General features: G+C 48.2%; 1 protein-coding gene across 1 annotated transcript in view; it reads left to right on the forward strand.

Moving 5' to 3' along the window:
- Positions 1-2,452: 2,452 nt before the first annotated feature.
- The window catches only part of LOC134980780 (trichohyalin-like), a 39,569-nt gene continuing 20,690 nt past the window's right edge, over positions 2,453-21,331 (forward strand). Inside the window, exon 1 of the mRNA XM_063947747.1 lies at positions 2,453-2,590. Within this exon, the coding sequence (XP_063803817.1) occupies positions 2,453-2,590 (138 nt within the window). The remainder of the gene's footprint in view (positions 2,591-21,331) is intronic.

The following is a 21,331-nucleotide window of genomic DNA, read 5'->3' on the forward strand; positions in this document are numbered from 1 at the left end:
GTCGACCTAGTGACTGTCGACCTAGACGATGTCGACCTAGATACTGTCGATAAAACGAACCACACCCGTCTCTCTACCCTGGAACGGACAAATAAATCAGTATCTTCATGCAGGAGCGGAGGTCTTTGTACAGTAACCTCTTTATGCAGGAACGGGGCGATATATACAGTACTCGATACTGAGTGGTGTAGAGTAACCCTTTTCATGCTGGAGCAGAGCATTTTACAGTAACACCTTTTCTGCTGGGCCGCATTTACGAAGCGCAATAAAGCTGAGGTCTTCCCAGCGTGCATGGGCTTTACACATGTAATACAGACCCCTTCCACCAGGAACACAATGCTCGGCTCCTGGACATCCCACATAGTGTATGTCTGCAGTTACCTGGGTTACAGACACGCTTCTCATCAATTCATCAGTCCAACACAGGTGACTGCAAACATAGATTAAGTGGGAAGCCCAGGAGCAGATTTATTGCAACACATTCCGCCCCTATCCGCATCCATAGCAGAGTTTTTGTACCCCGGTATGAATACTTATTTGCTTGGGACAACTCTTGCCCTGTGGAGTTGTCCCGACAAAGTAGTCACATGAAGGTTTATTTCCCGGGAGTCCTATTGCCTATGGCCCTCATTCCGAGTTGATCGCTAGCTGTTTTCGGTCGCTGTGCAGCGATCAGGCAAAAAATCGGCAATTCTGCGCATGCGTATGCGGCGCAATGCGCACGCGCAACGTACTTTCACAGCCGATGCAGTTTCACACAAGGTCTAGCGACGCTTTTCGATCGCACTGCTGGCCGCAGAGTGATTGACAGGAAGTGGGTGTTTATGGGAGGTTCTGACCGTTTTCGGGGAGAGTGTGTAAAAACGCAGGCGTGCCTGGAGAAACGCAGGCGTGGCTGGCCGAACGCAGGGCGTGTTCGTGACTTCAAAACAGGAACTAAACAGTCTGAAGTGATCGCTAGCTAGGAGTAGGTCTGGAGCTACTCAGAAACTGCACAATCTTTTTTTGTAGCAGCGCTGCGATCCTTTCGTTCGCACTTCTGCTAAGCTAAGATACACTCCCAGAGGGTGGCAGATTAGTGTTTGCACTGCTGCTAAAAGCAGCTAGCGAGCGAACAACTCGGAATGAGGGTCTATAAGCGGCCGCTCGGCCAGCAAGCTGTGGGGACCAGAGAGGCCTACTTTCAATCCCTCTCCGAGTCTTCTAGTGGAAAGAAGCGTATATCGGCAGAAGCTCTGGAAAGTCACTGTATCTGGAGCGTGCTGTATACGGGCACATCACTGCCTCATTCTATGGGGCTGGCTGTTCCGCGGGTCCACAGCGGATAACTACGATTTCTGCTGCGGAACTTGTTACTACATATGTGTTGCGGCAAACCTCCAAAACCAGACATTTTACGGCTTGATATAGGCCCTCATTCCGAGTTGTTCGCTCGCTAGCTGCTTTTAGCAGCATTGCACACGCTAGGCCGCCGCCCTCTGGGAGTGAATCTTAGCTTATCAAAATTGTGAACGAAAGATTCTCAAAATTGCGAATAGAAATTTCTAAGCAGTTTCTGAGTAGCTCGAGACTTACTCTTCCAGTGCGATCACTTTAGTGCTTGTCGTTCCTGGTTTGACGTCACAAACACACCCAGCGTTCGCCCAGACACTCCTCCGTTTCTCCAGACACTCCCGCGTTTTTCCCAGAAACTGTAGCGTTTTTTCGCACACACCCATAAAACGGACAGTTTCCGCCCAGAAACACCCACTTCCTGTCAATCACACAACGATCACCAGAACGAAGAAAAAACCTTGTAATGCCGTGAGTAAAATACCAAACTTCTTAGCAAATTTACTTGGCGCAGTCGCAGTGCGAACATTGCGCATGCGCAGTTTGCGGAAAATCGATGCGATGCGATGAAAAAGAACGAGCGTACAACTCGGAATGAGGGCCATTGCCCGCTGTGAATCACCTTTCCTCCCACCATGTGACAGGTAAGTGACTACCGGGGGGTGTCTGCTTTCTTGGGAAATTGGGGGTGTGGGGTGTAATTCGAGAGTCTCCCAGACATACCAGGAAAGTAGGCTCCTATGCTTTGACTGCTGTATGTTACCCATACTTGCCTACCTGACCCTCTCCATGAGGGAGAAAATGCTCTGTTCCTGGACTTTCCTGGTAATGTATGATTGCCATCACCTGTGGTGAAACACCTTTCTTATCAATTACCCACTCACCACAGGTGATGGCAATCATGCATTACCAGGAGAGTCCAGGAACAGAGCATTTTCTCCTCATGGAGAGGGTCAGGTAGGCAAGTATGATGTTACCCCAAAAATGAATGTTCTAGCTCTCCCACATGCAGTACAGCAGATATGCGTTCTATGTATGATATGGTGCAGAACCCACTTCTGTGTGTGTGATATTTTATACATGTCCCTCCTTCTGGCTTTCAGCATAGATCCCGGCAGTCATGGCCAACCTCCTCAACGCCATCCGCAGGATCATAGAAACCTTCCATAGTTACAGCAGCAGGAGCGCCCCCTGTGACAAGCTGAACATGGACGAGTTCAACAGTCTCATCCAGACGCAGTTCGCTGATGTCATTGAGGTACGCTCTCCCGTCTCAGCAGAAAGCGCATTGGCTCTTATAATAACAGCACATACAATCAGATGGGCAAACGTGGCACTTTATTTCTACTTTCTTTATTTGTACTGCCACTTATGTAATGTCTATGAAATTGAGTGAGGCTAAGACTGTGAGGTGTGGGGTAAGACTGTGAGGTGTGGGGTAAGACTGTGAGGTGTGGGGTAAGATTGTGAGGTGTAGGGTAAGACTGTGAGGTGTAGGGTAAGACTGTGAGGTGTGGGGTAAGACTGTGAGGTGTGGGGTAAGGCTGTGAGGTGTGGGGTAAGATTGTGAGGTGTAGGGTAAGACTGTGAGGTGTAGGGTAAGACTGTGAGGTGTGGGGTAAGACTGTGAGGTGTGGGGTAAGACTGTGAGGCATGTGCAGTGCTATTTTTCAGCAGTAACTGAGTTCCTGAACCTCTCATTAAATGTGACATAATCAGGAACTGGGTTCCTGAACATGTCCTGGCACTGCTGAGGGCATTGTGTATCTGGCACTGCTGGGGGCATTGTGTATCTGGCACTGCTGGGGGCATATGTGTATCTGGCACTGCTGAGGGCATTGTGTATCTGGCACTGCTGAGGGCATTGTGTATCTGGCACTGCTGGGGGCATTGTGTATCTGGCACTGCTGTGGGCATTGTGTATCTGGCACTGCTGGGCCATTGTGTATCTGGCACTGCTGGGGGCATTGTGTATCTGGCACTGCTGGGGGCATTGTGTATCTGGTACTGCTGGGGGCATATGTGTATCTGGCACTGCTGGACCATTGTGTATCTGGCACTGCTGGGGGCATTGTGTATCTGGCACTGCTGGGGGCATTGTGTATCTGGCACTGCTGGGGGCATTGTGTATCTGGCACTGCTGGGGGCATATGTGTATCTGGCACTGCTGAGGGCATTATGTATCTGGCACTGCTGGGGGCATTGTGTATCTGGCACTGCTGGGGGCATATGTGTATCTGGCACTGCTGGGGGCATTGTGTATCTGGCACTGCTGGGGGCATATGTGTATCTGGCACTGCTGGGGACATATGTGTATCTGGCACTGCTGGGGGCATATGTGTATCTGGCACTGCTGGGGGCATATGTGTATCTGACACTCCTGAGGCATTATGTATCTGGCACTGCTGGGGGCATTGTGTATCTGGCACTGCTGGGGGCATATGTGTATCTGGCACTGCTGGGGGCATTGTGTATCTGGCACTGCTGGGGGCATATGTGTATCTGGCACTACTGGGGGCATATGTGTATCTGGCACTGCTGGGCCATTGTGTATCTGGCACTGCTGGGGGCATATGTGTATCTGTCACTGCTGGGGGCATATGTGTATCTGGCACTGCTGAGAGCATTGTGTATCTGGCACTGCTGGGGCCATATGTGTATCTGGCACTGCACTACTATGGGAGCATATGTTTATCTGGCACTGCTGGGCCATTGTATATCTGGCACTGCTGGGGGCATTGTATAACTGGCACTGCTGGGGGCACTGTGTATCTGGCACTGCTGGGGGCATATGTGTATCTGGCACTGCTGGGGGCATATGTGTATCTGGCACTGCTGAGGGCATTATGTATCTGGCACTGCTGGGGGCATTGTGTATCTGGCACTGCTGGGGACATATGTGTATCTGGCACTGCTGGGGGCATATGTTTATCTGGCACTGCTGGGCCATTGTGTATCTGGCACTGCTGGGGGCATATGTGTATCTGGTACTGCTGGGGGCATATGTGTATCTGGCACTGCTGGGCCATTGTGTATCTGGCACTGCTGAGGGCATATGTGTATCTGGCACTGCTGGGCCATTGTGTATCTGGCACTGCTGGGGGCATATGTTTATCTGGCACTGCTGGGCCATTGTGTATCTGGCACTGCTGGGGGCATTGTATAACTGCCACTGCTAGGGGCATTGTGTATCTGACACTGCTGGGAGCATATGTTTATCTGGCACTGCTGGGCCATTGTATATCTGGCACTGCCGGGGGCATTGTATAACTGGCACTGCTGGGGGCACTGTGTATCTGGCACTGCTGAGAGTATTGTGTATCTGGCACTGCTGGGGACATTGTGTATCTGGTACTGCTTGGGGCATTGTTTAACTGGCACTGCTGGGGGCATTGTGTATCTGGCACTGCTGAGGGCATTGTGTATCTGGCACTGCTGGGGCCATATGTGTATCTGGCACTGCACTACTATGGGCATATGTGTATCTGGCACTGCTGGGGACATTGTGCATCTAGCACTGCTGGGGGAATTGTGTATCTGGCACTACTGGGGGCATTGTGTAACTGGCACTACAGGTGGCATTAAGTGTATATATGTGTATATATGGTAGTACTCAGGGCATTATGTGTTTTTATTTTTGAAGTTTATGTACCAATTAATGCCCTGCCCCTTTTGTAGCTCCACCCACATCAACGCTCCACTGTCTGCCCCGCCCACAGTTCCTGAACCTATTTTCCTACAAAAATAGCACTGGGCATGGGCTAAGACTGTGAGGTGTGGGGTAAGACTGTGAGGTGTGAGGTAAGACTGTGAGGTATAAGACTGTGCTCTATAGACTAAGGGGATTCAGATGTGGTGTGATAAAATTACCCGAATCCGCACTGCAATAATTGATTACATCGCACGGATGTATCAATTATCGCAAGCTCTGTCCCTGCGATGCCTGTCCGCAGCATCATCGGGGTATTTTTCCACTACTGCTGCCGCCGGGTCGGATCCCCTCCCCATAGTAAATATACTCACCAGTCCAGGAAGCCGGTCATCGCTGCTCCTGCTGGGCTGTCGAGCACTAAACCCTGTGCGCTTCTGTGACCCCTGGTGCTGCCATTTTGCAGCTCACTTTACTACACCGGGGGTCACGGCGCAGCATATGGAGGACCCAGCGCCCGGCAGCCGGCACAGGAGCACCGATCACTGGCTCCTAGGACTGGTAAACATGCTGGCAAGCTCTGTCCCTGCATGCGATAACTGATACATCCGTGCAATGTAATCAATTATCACAGATTCAGGCCATTTTATCACACCACATCCTTGGATGCGGATGGTGATAAATAGGACCCCATGACTGTAAGACATAGACTGACTGTGCCGCATAGACTTAGACAGTGCCGTATAAACTGAGATTGTGCCGTGCAGACTATGACTGTGCTGCACAGACTGAGGGCTCATTCCAATGTGTGTTACCTTGCGAGAGCTGCAAGTTGCCGATTTTTGCGGAATATTCGCAATGCAAATTTATGTTGTAATCAAATTACAAACTCGCATTGAAACAGTGAGAGCAAATTCACATTTTTCCATTCCTCCCCTAATGACTAATTAGGCATTTGGAAGTTTTGAATTAGCTTAATTGGGCCAGTAATTACATGTCATTTTTGGGGTAAAAAAAAAATGGCCTTAAATTAACACAAAATCAACTTTTTCCTGTCATTATGCACCTTAAATTTAATGAAAGTATTTATTTCAGCCATAAATAACTGCTTTGGGTCATTTTTTTATTTTACTGTAAAATGGCTGCAAAATACCCCCACAAGCACCTTTTTTTGGGGGGTATTTTTTAATTTCATTTCTTTGTAACTAAACAAAAAGAGTAAGAATTTTCCATTATTTTCCTTTTTAAAAAACAAAACACAAATCAGCCATTTGACACCTTTAAAAAAAAGCAAGTATTTCCCTTTTGCCCACTAACATCCTTCTATATGATTCTGCTAACGAAATTGTCACTTTTCTGGGGTCCAGGAAGGTCTCCCCACTTTTTCACGCACTTTTCCCACATTGCATATTGCAGAACATTCGCACCCCTTTGCTGTGAGTACTGAGAATAGGAATTTTAAATGGACTGGAAAATTCTCAGGTGCGCGAATTTGTGTGAATATCTGCGTATTTCAGGAAAGTCGCCCTCGCAGACTCGCACCTAATTGGATTGAGCCATGAGACTAGACTGTGCTGTAAATACGACAACATGGTCAAACATCACACCAGCTACCAGTCAGAGGAAATACCATAGTGTGAGACACCTACGAGTTGTACGGACAGCCAGCCTGATACAGAGCAGACTTGTTTCCGCACTATCTATAGGAAGCCTGCACATTTATATATTTTCCTACAGTTCAGTGTTTACACTACAACACATAACAGCAATTCCCGCACTGTTCCTCTATAGCAGAGCTGCAGTTCTCGCACAGTCCCTCTATAGCAGAGCTGCAGTACTCGCACAGTCCCTCTATAGCAGAGCTGCAGTACTCGCACAGTCCCTCTATAGCAGAGCTGCAGTTCCCGCACTGTCCCTCTATAGCAGAACAGCAATTCCCGCACGCACTGTTCCTCTATAGCAGAGCTGCAGTTCTCGCACAGTCCCTCTATAGCAGAACAGCAATTCCCGCACGCACTGTTCCTCTATAGCAGAGCTGCAGTTCTCGCACAGTCCCTCTATAGCAGAGCTGCAGTTCTCGCACAGTCCCTCTATAGCAGAGCTGCAGTTCCCGCACAGTCCCTCTATAGCAGAGCTGCAGTTCTCGCACAGTCCCTCTATAGCAGAGCTGCAGTTCTCGCACAGTCCCTCTATAGCAGAGCTGCAGTTTCCGCACTGTCCCTCTATAGCAGAGCAGCAATATCCCGCACTGTTCCTCTATAGCAGAGCTGCAGTTCTCGCACAGTCCCTCTATAGCAGAGCTGCAGTTCTCGCACAGTCCCTCTATAGCAGAGCTGCAGTTCTCGCACAGTCCCTCTATAGCAGAGCTGCAGTTCTCGCACAGTCCCTCTATAGCAGAGCTGCTGTTTCCGCACAGTCCCTCTATAGCAGAGCAGCAGTTCTCGCACTGTCCCTCTACAGCAGAGCAGCAGTTCCCACACTATCCCTCTATAGCAGAGCAGCTGTTCACGCACTGTCCCCCTATAGCAGAGCTGCAGTTCCCGCACTGTCCCTCTATAGCAGAGCAGCAGTTCTCGCACTGTCCCTCTATAGCAGAGCAGCAGTTACCGCACTGTCCCTCTATAGCAGAGCTGCAGTTCTCGCACAGTCCCTCTATAGCAGAGCTGCAGTTCTCGCACAGTCCCTCTATAGCAGAGCTGCTGTTCCCGCACAGTCCCTCTATAGCAGAGCTGCTGTTCCCGCACAGTCCCTCTATAGCAGAGCAGCAGTTCTCGCACTGTCCCTCTATAGCAGAGCAGCAGTTCCCACACTGTCCCTCTATAGCAGAGTAGCTGTTCCCGCACTGTCCCCCTATAGCAAAGCAGCAGTTCCCGCACTGTCCCTCTGTAGCAGAGCAGCAGTTCTCGCACTGTCCCTCTATAGCAGAGCAGCAGTTACCGCACTGTCGCTCTATAGCAGAGCAGCAGTTACGCACTGTCCCTCTATAGCAGAGCAGCAGTTTACGCACAGTCCCTCTATAGCAGAGCACCAGTTTCGCACTGTCCCTCTATAGCAGAGCAGCAGTTCTCGCACTGTCCCTCTATAACAGAACAGCAATTCCCACACTGTCCCTCTATAGCAGAGAAGCAGTTCTCGCACTGTCCCTCTATAGCAGAGCAGCAGTTACCGCACTGTCCCTATATAGCAGAGCAGCAGTTACCGCACTGTCCCTCTATAGCAGAGCAGCAGTTCTCGCACTGTCCCTCTATAGCAGAGCAGCAGTTTCCGCACTGTCCCTCTATAGCAGAGCTGCAGTTCTCGCACAGTCCCTCTATAGCAGAGCTGCAGTTCTCGCACAGTCCCTCTATAGCAGAGCTGCTGTTCCCGCACAGTCCCTCTATAGCAGAGCTGCTCTTCCCGCACAGTCCCTCTATAGCAGAGCAGCAGTTCTCGCACTGTCCCTCTATAGCAGAGCAGCAGTTCCCACACTGTCCCTCTATAGCAGAGCAGCTGTTCTCGCACTGTCCCCCTATAGCAAAGCAGCAGTTCCCGCACTGTCCCTCTGTAGCAGAGCAGCAGTTGGCACTCCGAGCCTTCATCTGTTGGCCCCTGTTCTTGTTTTTTGCTTTATGCCCTATTGAACTGAACTTGTGGCAGCCAGCCTGATACAGAGCAGACTTGTTTCCGCACTATCTATAGGAAGCCTGCACATTTATATATTTTCCTACAGTTCAGTGTTTACACTACAACACATAACAGCAATTCCCGCACTGTTCCTCTATAGCAGAGCTGCAGTTCTCGCACAGTCCCTCTATAGCAGAGCTGCAGTACTCGCACAGTCCCTCTATAGCAGAGCTGCAGTACTCGCACAGTCCCTCTATAGCAGAGCTGCAGTTCCCGCACTGTCCCTCTATAGCAGAACAGCAATTCCCGCACGCACTGTTCCTCTATAGCAGAGCTGCAGTTCTCGCACAGTCCCTCTATAGCAGAACAGCAATTCCCGCACGCACTGTTCCTCTATAGCAGAGCTGCAGTTCTCGCACAGTCCCTCTATAGCAGAGCTGCAGTTCTCGCACAGTCCCTCTATAGCAGAGCTGCAGTTCCCGCACAGTCCCTCTATAGCAGAGCTGCAGTTCTCGCACAGTCCCTCTATAGCAGAGCTGCAGTTCTCGCACAGTCCCTCTATAGCAGAGCTGCAGTTTCCGCACTGTCCCTCTATAGCAGAGCAGCAATATCCCGCACTGTTCCTCTATAGCAGAGCTGCAGTTCTCGCACAGTCCCTCTATAGCAGAGCTGCAGTTCTCGCACAGTCCCTCTATAGCAGAGCTGCAGTTCTCGCACAGTCCCTCTATAGCAGAGCTGCAGTTCTCGCACAGTCCCTCTATAGCAGAGCTGCTGTTTCCGCACAGTCCCTCTATAGCAGAGCAGCAGTTCTCGCACTGTCCCTCTACAGCAGAGCAGCAGTTCCCACACTATCCCTCTATAGCAAAGCAGCTGTTCACGCACTGTCCCCCTATAGCAGAGCTGCAGTTCCCGCACTGTCCCTCTATAGCAGAGCAGCAGTTCTCGCACTGTCCCTCTATAGCAGAGCAGCAGTTACCGCACTGTCCCTCTATAGCAGAGCTGCAGTTCTCGCACAGTCCCTCTATAGCAGAGCTGCAGTTCTCGCACAGTCCCTCTATAGCAGAGCTGCTGTTCCCGCACAGTCCCTCTATAGCAGAGCTGCTGTTCCCGCACAGTCCCTCTATAGCAGAGCAGCAGTTCTCGCACTGTCCCTCTATAGCAGAGCAGCAGTTCCCACACTGTCCCTCTATAGCAGAGTAGCTGTTCCCGCACTGTCCCCCTATAGCAAAGCAGCAGTTCCCGCACTGTCCCTCTGTAGCAGAGCAGCAGTTCTCGCACTGTCCCTCTATAGCAGAGCAGCAGTTACCGCACTGTCGCTCTATAGCAGAGCAGCAGTTACGCACTGTCCCTCTATAGCAGAGCAGCAGTTTACGCACAGTCCCTCTATAGCAGAGCACCAGTTTCGCACTGTCCCTCTATAGCAGAGCAGCAGTTCTCGCACTGTCCCTCTATAACAGAACAGCAATTCCCACACTGTCCCTCTATAGCAGAGAAGCAGTTCTCGCACTGTCCCTCTATAGCAGAGCAGCAGTTACCGCACTGTCCCTATATAGCAGAGCAGCAGTTACCGCACTGTCCCTCTATAGCAGAGCAGCAGTTCTCGCACTGTCCCTCTATAGCAGAGCAGCAGTTTCCGCACTGTCCCTCTATAGCAGAGCTGCAGTTCTCGCACAGTCCCTCTATAGCAGAGCTGCAGTTCTCGCACAGTCCCTCTATAGCAGAGCTGCTGTTCCCGCACAGTCCCTCTATAGCAGAGCTGCTCTTCCCGCACAGTCCCTCTATAGCAGAGCAGCAGTTCTCGCACTGTCCCTCTATAGCAGAGCAGCAGTTCCCACACTGTCCCTCTATAGCAGAGCAGCTGTTCTCGCACTGTCCCCCTATAGCAAAGCAGCAGTTCCCGCACTGTCCCTCTGTAGCAGAGCAGCAGTTCTCGCACTGTCCCTCTATAGCAGAGCAGCAGTTACCGCACTGTCGCTCTATAGCAGAGCAGCAGTTACGCACTGTCCCTCTATAGCAGAGCAGCAGTTTACGCACAGTCCCTCTATAGCAGAGCACCAGTTTTGCACTGTCCCTCTATAGCAGAGCAGCAGTTCTCGCACTGTCCCTCTATAGCAGAGCAGCAGTTACCGCACTGTCCCTATATAGCAGAGCAGCAGTTACCGCACTGTCCCTCTATAGCAGATCAGTTCACGCACTGTCCCTCTACAGCAGAGCAGCTGTTCTCGCACTGTCCCCCTATAGCAGAGCAGCAGTTCTCGCACTGTCCCTCTATAGCAGAGCAGCAGTTCCCGCACTGTCCCTCTATAGCAGAGCAGCAGTTCCGCACTGTCCCCCTATAGCAGACCAGCAGTTCTCGCACTGTCCCCCTATAGCAGAGCAGCAGTTGCCGCACTGTCCCTCTATAGCAGACCAGCAGTTCCGCACTGTCCCTCTATAGCAGAGCAGCTGTTCTCGCACTGTCCCGCTATAGCAGAGCAGCAGTTCTCGCACTGTCCCTCTATAGCAGAGCAGCAGTTCCCGCACGGTCCCTCTATAGCAGAGCCGCAGTTCTCGCACTGTCCCTCTATAGCAGACCAGCAGTTACCGCACTGTTCCTCTATAGCAGACTCGCAATTCCCGCACTGTCCCTCTATAGCAGAGCAGCAGTTCTCGCACTGTCCCTCTATAGCAGAGCAGCAGTTACTGCACTGTCCCTCTATAGCAGACCAGCTGTTCTCGCACTGTCCCGCTATAGCAGAGCAGCAGTTCTCGCACTGTCCCTCTATAGCAGAGCAGCAGTTCCCGCACGGTCCCTCTATAGCAGAGCCGCAGTTCTCGCACTGTCCCTCTATAGCAGACCAGCAGTTACCGCACTGTCCCTCTATAGCAGAGTAGCAATTTCCGCACTGTCCCTCTATAGCAGAGCAGCAGTTCTCGCACTGTCCCTCTATAGCAGAGCAGCAGTTCTCGCACTGTCCCTCTATAGCAGAGCAGCAGTTGGCACTCCGAGCCTTCATCTGTTGGCCCCTGTTCTTGTTTTTTGCTTTATGCCCTATTGAACTGAACTTGTGGCTCCAGTTCATATTCCAAGATTAAGGGTAATGTCCTTTGAAAGGTTAAAGGTCCTTGAAGGGCATCTGGTTGCCCACAGGGGCACTGGGAGGGGGAGCAGTGACAAAGTACCCTGGCCCGGGGCTGCTGGGGAGACTTAGCTGCGCCCAGAAGTTGTGGCCACTCCCCTTTCGGTGCTGCATTGCCTCCAGCAGCAAGGTTTGAGTTGCAGTAAAGAATTGGGAATTTGTTTAAAAAGTCTAAATCATATATTTAAAAAAAATGCAATATTCTGAAAATTTGTCTAGGATTTGCAACACCATGAGATAGCGGATTTATTGCGGAGAATCTTGTGTAATTAGGCTTCTGTGACTGAAGCCTTGGCTGGAGAAAGCAATCTAATCTAATCTTAGCAGTGTTATTAGCTCTATCACCAGCAGTAACCCTTTGAAGTATAGGACAATGCCCAAAAAACATGTTACGCTGGAAGTAGGGGGTCAGATTTCTTGTTGTTAACAAAGCCCAAGGTAAGGAATAATAAGTCTGAAGGCAGGGACAGAAAGTCGCATTAAAGTAATAAGTATCAGCAGGCGGCAATTATATCAAATTTAATGTTCCAGATCTATTTATATATCTTGTGACACTGGTCGTACAATTACAGCGAGTGCTCATTAGTGCAGGGCTGAGAGCTGCTATTTGCATATCCCCTGCTAATTACACAGCAGCACCCTTGGGTGCCACAGAAGACTTTAGTCTGCAGTGTAGAAAGTTTGCAAACATGCACAATCATTCCTAATGCAGAATCAGCAGGAAATAAAAAGCGTGCAATGGTGGAATATTGCCGGTTACCAGAGTACCAGCACTGCATGCCATGAATCTAGTCCGCAGGATATTAAATGAGGAATATTTATATATTGTTTCTTCTAGAAACAATAGGGAGTTTCCAGGCTGTGCAGGGCGTAATGTATGTGGGGTGTAACTGTTCAACCTTCTGTACAAAGGGATAAATGTTTGTAATTGTTGAAAAGTGAAGAATGCTGCGATAGTGATGACTGAGAAGCTGACTGATTACAGTCACAATCCGGACACTGCTTTCTCTAGACACAAAAACTGTATATTACATAAAACAGACACCTGTCCCCATATTGCACAGAACACAATTGTTTAGCAGAGCTCCTTGCAGAAGTGATCATGTCTGCTTGTGCAGCTCCCAGCAGCTCTCCTCACAGTGACTGTAATAAGAGGTGATCATTGCAGTCTGTGCGACATTCTCCTACATAACTTGTGTAGCAGCTCTTCTCACAGTGACTGTAATAACAGGAGATCATTGCAGTCTGTGCGACATCCTCCTACATAACTTGTGTAGCAGCTCTTCTCACAGTGACTGTAATAACAGGAGATCATTGCAGTCTGTGCGACATCCTCCTACATAACTTGTGTAGCAGCTCTTCTCACAGTGACTGTAATAACAGGAGATCATTGCAGTCTGTGCGACATTCTCCTACATAACTTGTGTAGCAGCTCTCCTCACAGTGACTGTAATAACAGGAGATCATTGCAGTCTGTGCGACATTCTCCTACATAACTTGTGTAGCAGCTCTCCTCACAGTGACTGTAATAACAGGAGATCATTGCAGTCTGTGCGACATCCTCCTACATAACTTGTGTAGCAGCTCTCCTCACAGTGACTGTAATAACAGGAGATCATTGCAGTCTGTGCGACATCCTCCTACATAACTTGTGTAGCAGCTCTCCTCACAGTGACTGTAATAACAGGAGATCATTGCAGTCTGTGCGACATTCTCCTACATAACTTGTGTAGCAGCTCTTCTCACAGTGACTGTAATAACAGGAGATCATTGCAGTCTGTGCGACATTCTCCTACATAACTTGTGTAGCAGCTCTTCTCACAGTGACTGTAATAACAGGAGATCATTGCAGTCTGTGCGACATTCTCCTACATAACTTCTGTAGCAGCTCTCCTCACAGTGATTGTAATAACAGGAGATCATTGCAGTCTGTGCGACATCCTCCTACATAACTTGTGTAGCAGCTCTCCTCACAGTGACTGTAATAAGAGGAGATCATTGCAGTCTGTGCGACATTCTCCTACATAACTTGTGTAGCAGCTCTTCTCACAGTGACTGTAATAACAGGAGATCATTGCAGTCTGTGCGACATTCTCCTACATAACTTGTGTAGCAGCTCTCCTCACAGTGACTGTAATAACAGGAGATCATTGCAGTCTGTGCGACATCCTCCTACATAACTTGTGTAGCAGCTCTCCTCACAGTGACTGTAATAACAGGAGATCATTGCAGTCTGTGCGACATTCTCCTACATAACTTGTGTAGCAGCTCTCCTCACAGTGACTGTAATAACAGGAGATCATTGCAGTCTGTGCGACATCCTCCTACATAACTTGTGTAGCAGCTCTCCTCACAGTAACTGTAATAACAGGAGATCATTGCAGTCTGTGCGACATCCTCCTACATAACTTGTGTAGCAGCTCTCCTCACAGTGACTGTAATAACAGGAGATCACTGCAGTCTGTGCGACATCCTCCTACATAACTTGTGTAGCAGCTCTCCTCACAGTAACTGTAATAACAGGAGATCACTGCAGTCTGTGCGACATCCTCCTACATAACTTGTGTAGCAGCTCTCCTCACAGTGACTGTAATAACAGGAGATCATTGCAGTCTGTGCGACATCCTCCTACATAACTTGTGTAGCAGCTCTCCTCACAGTGACTGTAATAAGAGGAGATCATTGCAGTCTGTGCGACATTCTCCTACATAACTTGTGTAGCAGCTCTCCTCACAGTGACTGTAATAACAGATCATTGCAGTCTGTGCGACATCCTCCTACATAACTTGTGTAGCAGCTCTCCTCACAGTGACTGTAATAACAGGAGATCATTGCAGTCTGTGCGACATTCTCCTACATAACTTGTGTAGCAGCTCTCCTCACAGTGACTGTAATAACAGGAGATCATTGCAGTCTGTGCGACATCCTCCTACATAACTTGTGTAGCAGCTCTCCTCACAGTAACTGTAATAACAGGAGATCATTGCAGTCTGTGCGACATCCTCCTACATAACTTGTGTAGCAGCTCTCCTCACAATGACTGTAATAACAGGAGATCACTGCAGTCTGTGCGACATCCTCCTACATAACTTGTGTAGCAGCTCTCCTCACAGTAACTGTAATAACAGGAGATCACTGCAGTCTGTGCGACATCCTCCTACATAACTTGTGTAGCAGCTCTCCTCACAGTGACTGTAATAACAGGAGATCATTGCAGTCTGTGCGACATCCTCCTACATAACTTGTGTAGCAGCTCTCCTCACAGTGACTGTAATAAGAGGAGATCATTGCAGTCTGTGCGACATTCTCCTACATAACTTGTGTAGCAGCTCTCCTCACAGTGACTGTAATAACAGGAGATCATTGCAGTCTGTGCGACATCCTCCTATATAACTTGTGTAGCAGCTCTCCTCACAGTGACTGTAATAACAGGAGATCACTGCAGTCTGTGCGACATCCTCCTACATAACTTGTGTAGCAGCTCTCCTCACAGTAACTGTAATAACAGGAGATCATTGCAGTCTGTGCGACAGCCTCCTACATAACTTGTGTAGCAGCTCTCCTCACAGTGACTGTAATAACAGGAGATCATTGCAGTCTGTGCGACATCCTCCTACATAACTTGTGTAGCAGCTCTCCTCACAGTGACTGTAATAACAGGAGATTATTGCAGTCTGTGCGACATTCTCCTACATAACTTGTGCAGCAGCTCTCCTCACAGTGACTGTAATAACAGGAGATCATTGCAGTCTGTGCGACATTCTCCTACATAACTTGTGTAGCAGCTCTCCTCACAGTGACTGTAATAAGAGATCACTGCAGTCTGTGCGACATCCTCCTACATAACTTGTGTAGCAGCTCTCCTCACAGTGACTGTAATAACAGGAGATCATTGCAGTCTGTGCGACATTCTCCTACATAACTTGTGTAGCAGCTCTCCTCACAGTGACTGTAATAACAGGAGATCATTGCAGTCTGTGCAACATCCTCCCACATAATTTGTGTAGCAGCTCTCCTCACAATGACTGTAATAACAGGAGATCATTGCAGTCTGTGCGACATCCTCCTACATAACTTGTGTAGCAGCTCTCCTCACAGTGACTGTAATAACAGGAGAGCACTGCAGTCTGTGCGACATCCTCCTACATAACTTGTGTAGCAGCTCTCCTCACAGTGACTGTAATAAGAGGAGATCATTGCAGTCTGTGCGACATTCTCCTACATAACTTGTGTAGCAGCTCTCCTCACAGTAACTGTAATAACAGATCATTGCAGTCTGTGCGACATCCTCCTACATAACTTGTGTAGCAGCTCTCCTCACAGTGACTGTAATAACAGGAGATCATTGCAGTCTGTGCGACATCCTCCTACATAACTTGTGTAGCAGCTCTCCTCACAGTGACTGTAATAAGAGGAGATCATTGCAGTCTGTGCAACATCCCATTGCAGTATGTGCAACATCCTCCTATATAACTTGTGCAGCAGCTCTCCTCACAGTGACTGTAATAACACGAGATCATTGCAGTCTGTGCGACATTCTCCTACATAACTTGTGTAGCAGCTCTCCTCACAGTGACTGTAATAACAGATCATTGCAGTCTGTGCGACATTCTCCTACATAACTTGTGTAGCAGCTCTCCTCACAGTGACTGTAATAACAGATCATTGCAGTCTGTGCGACATCCTCCTACATAACTTGTGTAGCAGCTCTCCTCACAGTGACTGTAATAACAGGAGATCATTGCAGTCTGTGCGACATTCTCCTACATAACTTGTGTAGCAGCTCTCCTCACAGTGACTGTAATAACAGGAGATCACTGCAGTCTGTGCGACATCCTCCTACATAACTTGTGTAGCAGCTCTCCTCACAATGACTGTAATAACAGGAGATCATTGCAGTCTGTGCGACATTCTCCTACATAACTTGTGTAGCAGCTCTCCTCACAGTGACTGTAATAACAGGAGATCATTGCAGTCTGTGCGACATTCTCCTACATAACTTGTGTAGCAGCTCTCCTCAGTGACTGTAATAACAGAAGATCATTGCAGTCTGTGCAACATCCTCCTATATAACTTGTGCAGCAGCTCTCCTCACAGTGACTGTAATAACACGAGATCATTGCAGTCTGTGCGACATTCTCCTACATAACTTGTGTAGCAGCTCTCCTCACAGTAACTGTAATAACAGATCATTGCAGTCTGTGCGACATTCTCCTACATAACTTGTGTAGCAGCTCTCCTCACAGTGACTGTAATAACAGGAGATCATTGCAGTCTGTGCGACATTCTCCTACATAACTTGTGTAGCAGCTCTCCTCACAGTGACTGTAATAACAGGAGATCATTGCAGTCTGTGCGACATCCTCCTACATAACTTGTGTAGCAGCTCTCCTCACAGTAACTGTAATAACAGGAGATCATTGCAGTCTGTGCGACATCCTCCTACATAACTTGTGTAGCAGCTCCTCTCACAGTAACTGTAATAACAGGAGATCATTTCAATCTGTGCGACATTCTCCTACATAACTTGTGTAGCAGCTCCTCTCACAGTTACTGTAATAACAGGAGATCATTGCAGTCTGTGCGACATTCTCCTACATAACTTGTGTAGCAGCTCTCCTCACAGTGACTGTAATAACAGGAGATCATTGCAGTCTGTGCGACATTCTCCTACATAACTTGTGTAGCAGCTCTCCTCACAGTGACTGTAATAACAGGAGATCACTGCAGTCTGTGCGACATCCTCCTACATAACTTGTGTAGCAGCTCTCCTCACAATGACTGTAATAACAGGAGATCAATGCAGTCTGTGCGACATTCTCCTACATAACTTGTGTAGCAGCTCTCCTCACAGTGACTGTAATAAGAGGAGATCATTGCAGTCTGTGCGACATTCTCCTACATAACTTGTGTAGCAGCTCTCCTCGCAGTGACTGTAATAACAGGAGATCACTGCAGTCTGTGCGACATCCTCCTACATAACTTGTGTAGCAGCTCTCCTCACAGTGACTGTAATAACAGGAGATCATTGCAGTCTGTGCGACATCCTCCTACATAACTTGTGTAGCAGCTCTCCTCACAGTGACTGTAATAAGAGGAGATCATTGCAGTCTGTGCAACATCCTCCTATATAACTTGTGCAGCAGCTCTCCTCACAGTGACTGTAATAACACGAGATCATTGCAGTCTGTGCGACATTCTCCTACATAACTTGTGTAGCAGCTCTCCTCACAGTGACTGTAATAACAGATCATTGCAGTCTGTGCCACATTCTCCTACATAACTTGTGTAGCAGCTCTCCTCACAGTAACTGTAATAACAGGAGATCATTGCAGTCTGTGCGACATTCTCCTACATAACTTGTGTAGCAGCTCTCCTCACAGTGACTGTAATAACAGATCATTGCAGTCTGTGCGACATCCTCCTACATAACTTGTGTAGCAGCTCTCCTCACAGTGACTGTAATAACAGGAGATCATTGCAGTCTGTGCGACATTCTCCTACATAACTTGTGTAGCAGCTCTCCTCACAGTGACTGTAATAACAGGAGATCACTGCAGTCTGTGCGACATCCTCCTACATAACTTGTGTAGCAGCTCTCCTCACAATGACTGTAATAACAGGAGATCATTGCAGTCTGTGCGACATTCTCCTACATAACTTGTGTAGCAGCTCTCCTCACAGTGACTGTATTAAGAGGAGATCATTGCAGTCTGTGCGACATTCTCCTACATAACTTGTGTAGCAGCTCTCCTCACAGTGACTGTAATAACAGGAGATCATTGCAGTCTGTGCAACATCCTCCTATATAACTTGTGTAGCAGATCTCCTCACAGTAACTGTAATAACAGATCATTGCAGTCTGTGCGACATTCTCCTACATAACTTGTGTAGCAGCTCTCCTCACAGTAACTGTAATAACAGATCATTGCAGTCTGTGCGACATTCTCCTACATAACTTGTGTAGCAGCTCTCCTCACAGTGACTGTAATAACAGGAGATCATTGCAGTCTGTGCGACATTCTCCTACATAACTTGTGTAGCAGCTCTCCTCACAGTAACTGTAATAACAGATCATTGCAGTCTGTGCGACATTCTCCTACATAACTTGTGTAGCAGCTCTCCTCACAGTGACTGTAATAACAGGAGATCATTGCAGTCTGTGCGACATTCTCCTACATAACTTGTGTAGCAGCTCTCCTCACAGTGACTGTAATAACAGGAGATCATTGCAGTCTGTGCGACATCCTCCTACATAACTTGTGTAGCAGCTCTCCTCACAGTAACTGTAATAACAGGAGATCATTGCAGTCTGTGCGACATCCTCCTACATAACTTGTGTAGCAGCTCTCCTCACAGTGACTGTAATAACAGGAGATCATTTCAGTCTGTGCGACATTCTCCTACATAACTTGTGTAGCAGCTCTCCTCACAGTGACTGTAATAACAGGAGATCATTGCAGTCTGTGCGACATTCTCCTACATAACTTGTGTAGCAGCTCTCCTCACAGTGACTGTAATAACAGGAGATCATTTCAGTCTGTGCGACATTCTCCTACATAACTTGTGTAGCAGCTCTCCTCACAGTGACTGTAATAACAGGAGATCATTGCAGTCTGTGCGACATTCTCCTACATAACTTGTGTAGCAGCTCTCCTCACAGTGACTGTAATAACAGGAGATCATTGCAGTCTGTGCGACATCCTCCTACATAACTTGTGTAGCAGCTCTCCTCACAGTAACTGTAATAACAGGAGATCATTGCAGTCTGTGCGACATCCTCCTACATAACTTGTGTAGCAGCTCTCCTCACAGTGACTGTAATAACAGATCATTGCAGTCTGTGCGACATTCTCCTACATAACTTGTGTAGCAGCTCTCCTCACAGTGACTGTAATAACAGGAGATCACTGCAGTCTGTGCGACATCATCCTACATAACTTGTGTAGCACCTCTCCTCACAATGACTGTAATAACAGGAGATCATTGCAGTCTGTGCCACATTCTCCTACATAACTTGTGTAGCAGCTCTCCTCACAGTGACTGTAATAAGAGGAGATCATTGCAGTCTGTGCCACATTCTCCTACATAACTTGTGTAGCAGCTCTCCTCACAGTGACTGTAATAAGAGGTGATCACTGCAGTCTGTGCAACATCCTCCTATATAACTTGTGTAGCAGCTCTCCTCACAGTGACAGTAATAACAGATCATTGCAGTCTGTGCGACATTCTCCTACATAACTTGTGCAGCAGCTCTCCTCACAGTGACTGTAATAAGAGGAGATCATTGCAGTCTGTGCGACATCCTCCTAGATAACTTGTGTAGCAGCTCTCCTCACAGTGACTGTAATAACAGGAGATCATTGCAGTCTGTGCGACAGTCTCCTACATAACTTGTGCAGCAGCTCTCCTCACAGTGACTGTAATAACAGGAGATCATTGCAGTCTGTGCGACATTCTCCTACATAACTTGTGTAGCAGCTCTCCTCACAGTGACTGTAATAAGAGGTGATCATTGCAGTCTGTGCGACATTCTCCTACATAACTTGTGTAGCAGCTCTCCTCACAGTGACTGTAATAACAGGAGATCATTGCAGTCTGTGCGACATTCTCCTACATAACTTGTGTAGCAGCTCTCCTCACAGTGACTGCAATAACAGGAGATCATTGCAGTCTGTGCGACATCCTCCTACATAACTTGTGTAGCAGCTCTCCTCACAGTGACTGTAATAACAGGAGATCATTGCAGTCTGTGCAACATCCTCCTACATAACTTGTGTAGCAGCTCTCCTCACAGTGACTGTAATAACAGGTGATCACTGCAGTCTGTGCAACATCCTCCTATATAACTTGTGTAGCAGCTCTCCTCACAGTGACTGTAATAACAGGAGATCATTGCAGTCTGTGCGACATCCTCCTATATAACTTGTGTAGCAGCTCTCCTCACAGTGACTGTAATAACAGGAGATCATTGCAGTCTGTGCAACATCCTCCTACATAACTTGTGTAGCAGCTCTCCTCACAGTGACTGTAATAACAGATCATTGCAGTCTGTGCGACATTCTCCTACATAACTTGTGTAGCAGCTCTCCTCACAGTGACTGTAATAACAGGAGATCATTGCAGTCTGTGCAACATCCTCCTACATAACTTGTGTAGCAGCTCTCCTCACAGTGACTGTAATAAGAGGTGATCACTGCAGTCTGTGCGACATCCTCCTACATAACTTGTGTAGCAGCTCTCCTCACAGTAACTGTAATAACAGGAGATCATTGCAGTCTGTGCGACATTCTCCTACATAACTTGTGTAGCAGCTCTCCTCACAGTGATTGTAATAACAGGAGATCATTGCAGTCTGTGCGACATCCTCCTACATAACTTGTGTAGCAGCTCTCCTCACAGTGACTGTAATAAGAGGTGATCACTGCAGTCTGTGCGACATCCTCCTATATAACTTGTGTAGCAGCTCTCCTCACAGTGACTGTAATAACAGGTGATCACTGCAGTCTGTGCGACATCCTCCTACATAACTTGTGTAGCAGCTCTCCTCACAGTGACTGTAATAACAGGAGATCATTGCAGTCTGTGCGACATTCTCCTACATAACTTGTGTAGCAGCTCTCCTCAC

The sequence above is a fragment of the Pseudophryne corroboree genome, chromosome 12 (genome assembly GCF_028390025.1).
Source record: "Pseudophryne corroboree isolate aPseCor3 chromosome 12, aPseCor3.hap2, whole genome shotgun sequence".
Taxonomy (NCBI): domain Eukaryota; kingdom Metazoa; phylum Chordata; class Amphibia; order Anura; family Myobatrachidae; genus Pseudophryne; species Pseudophryne corroboree.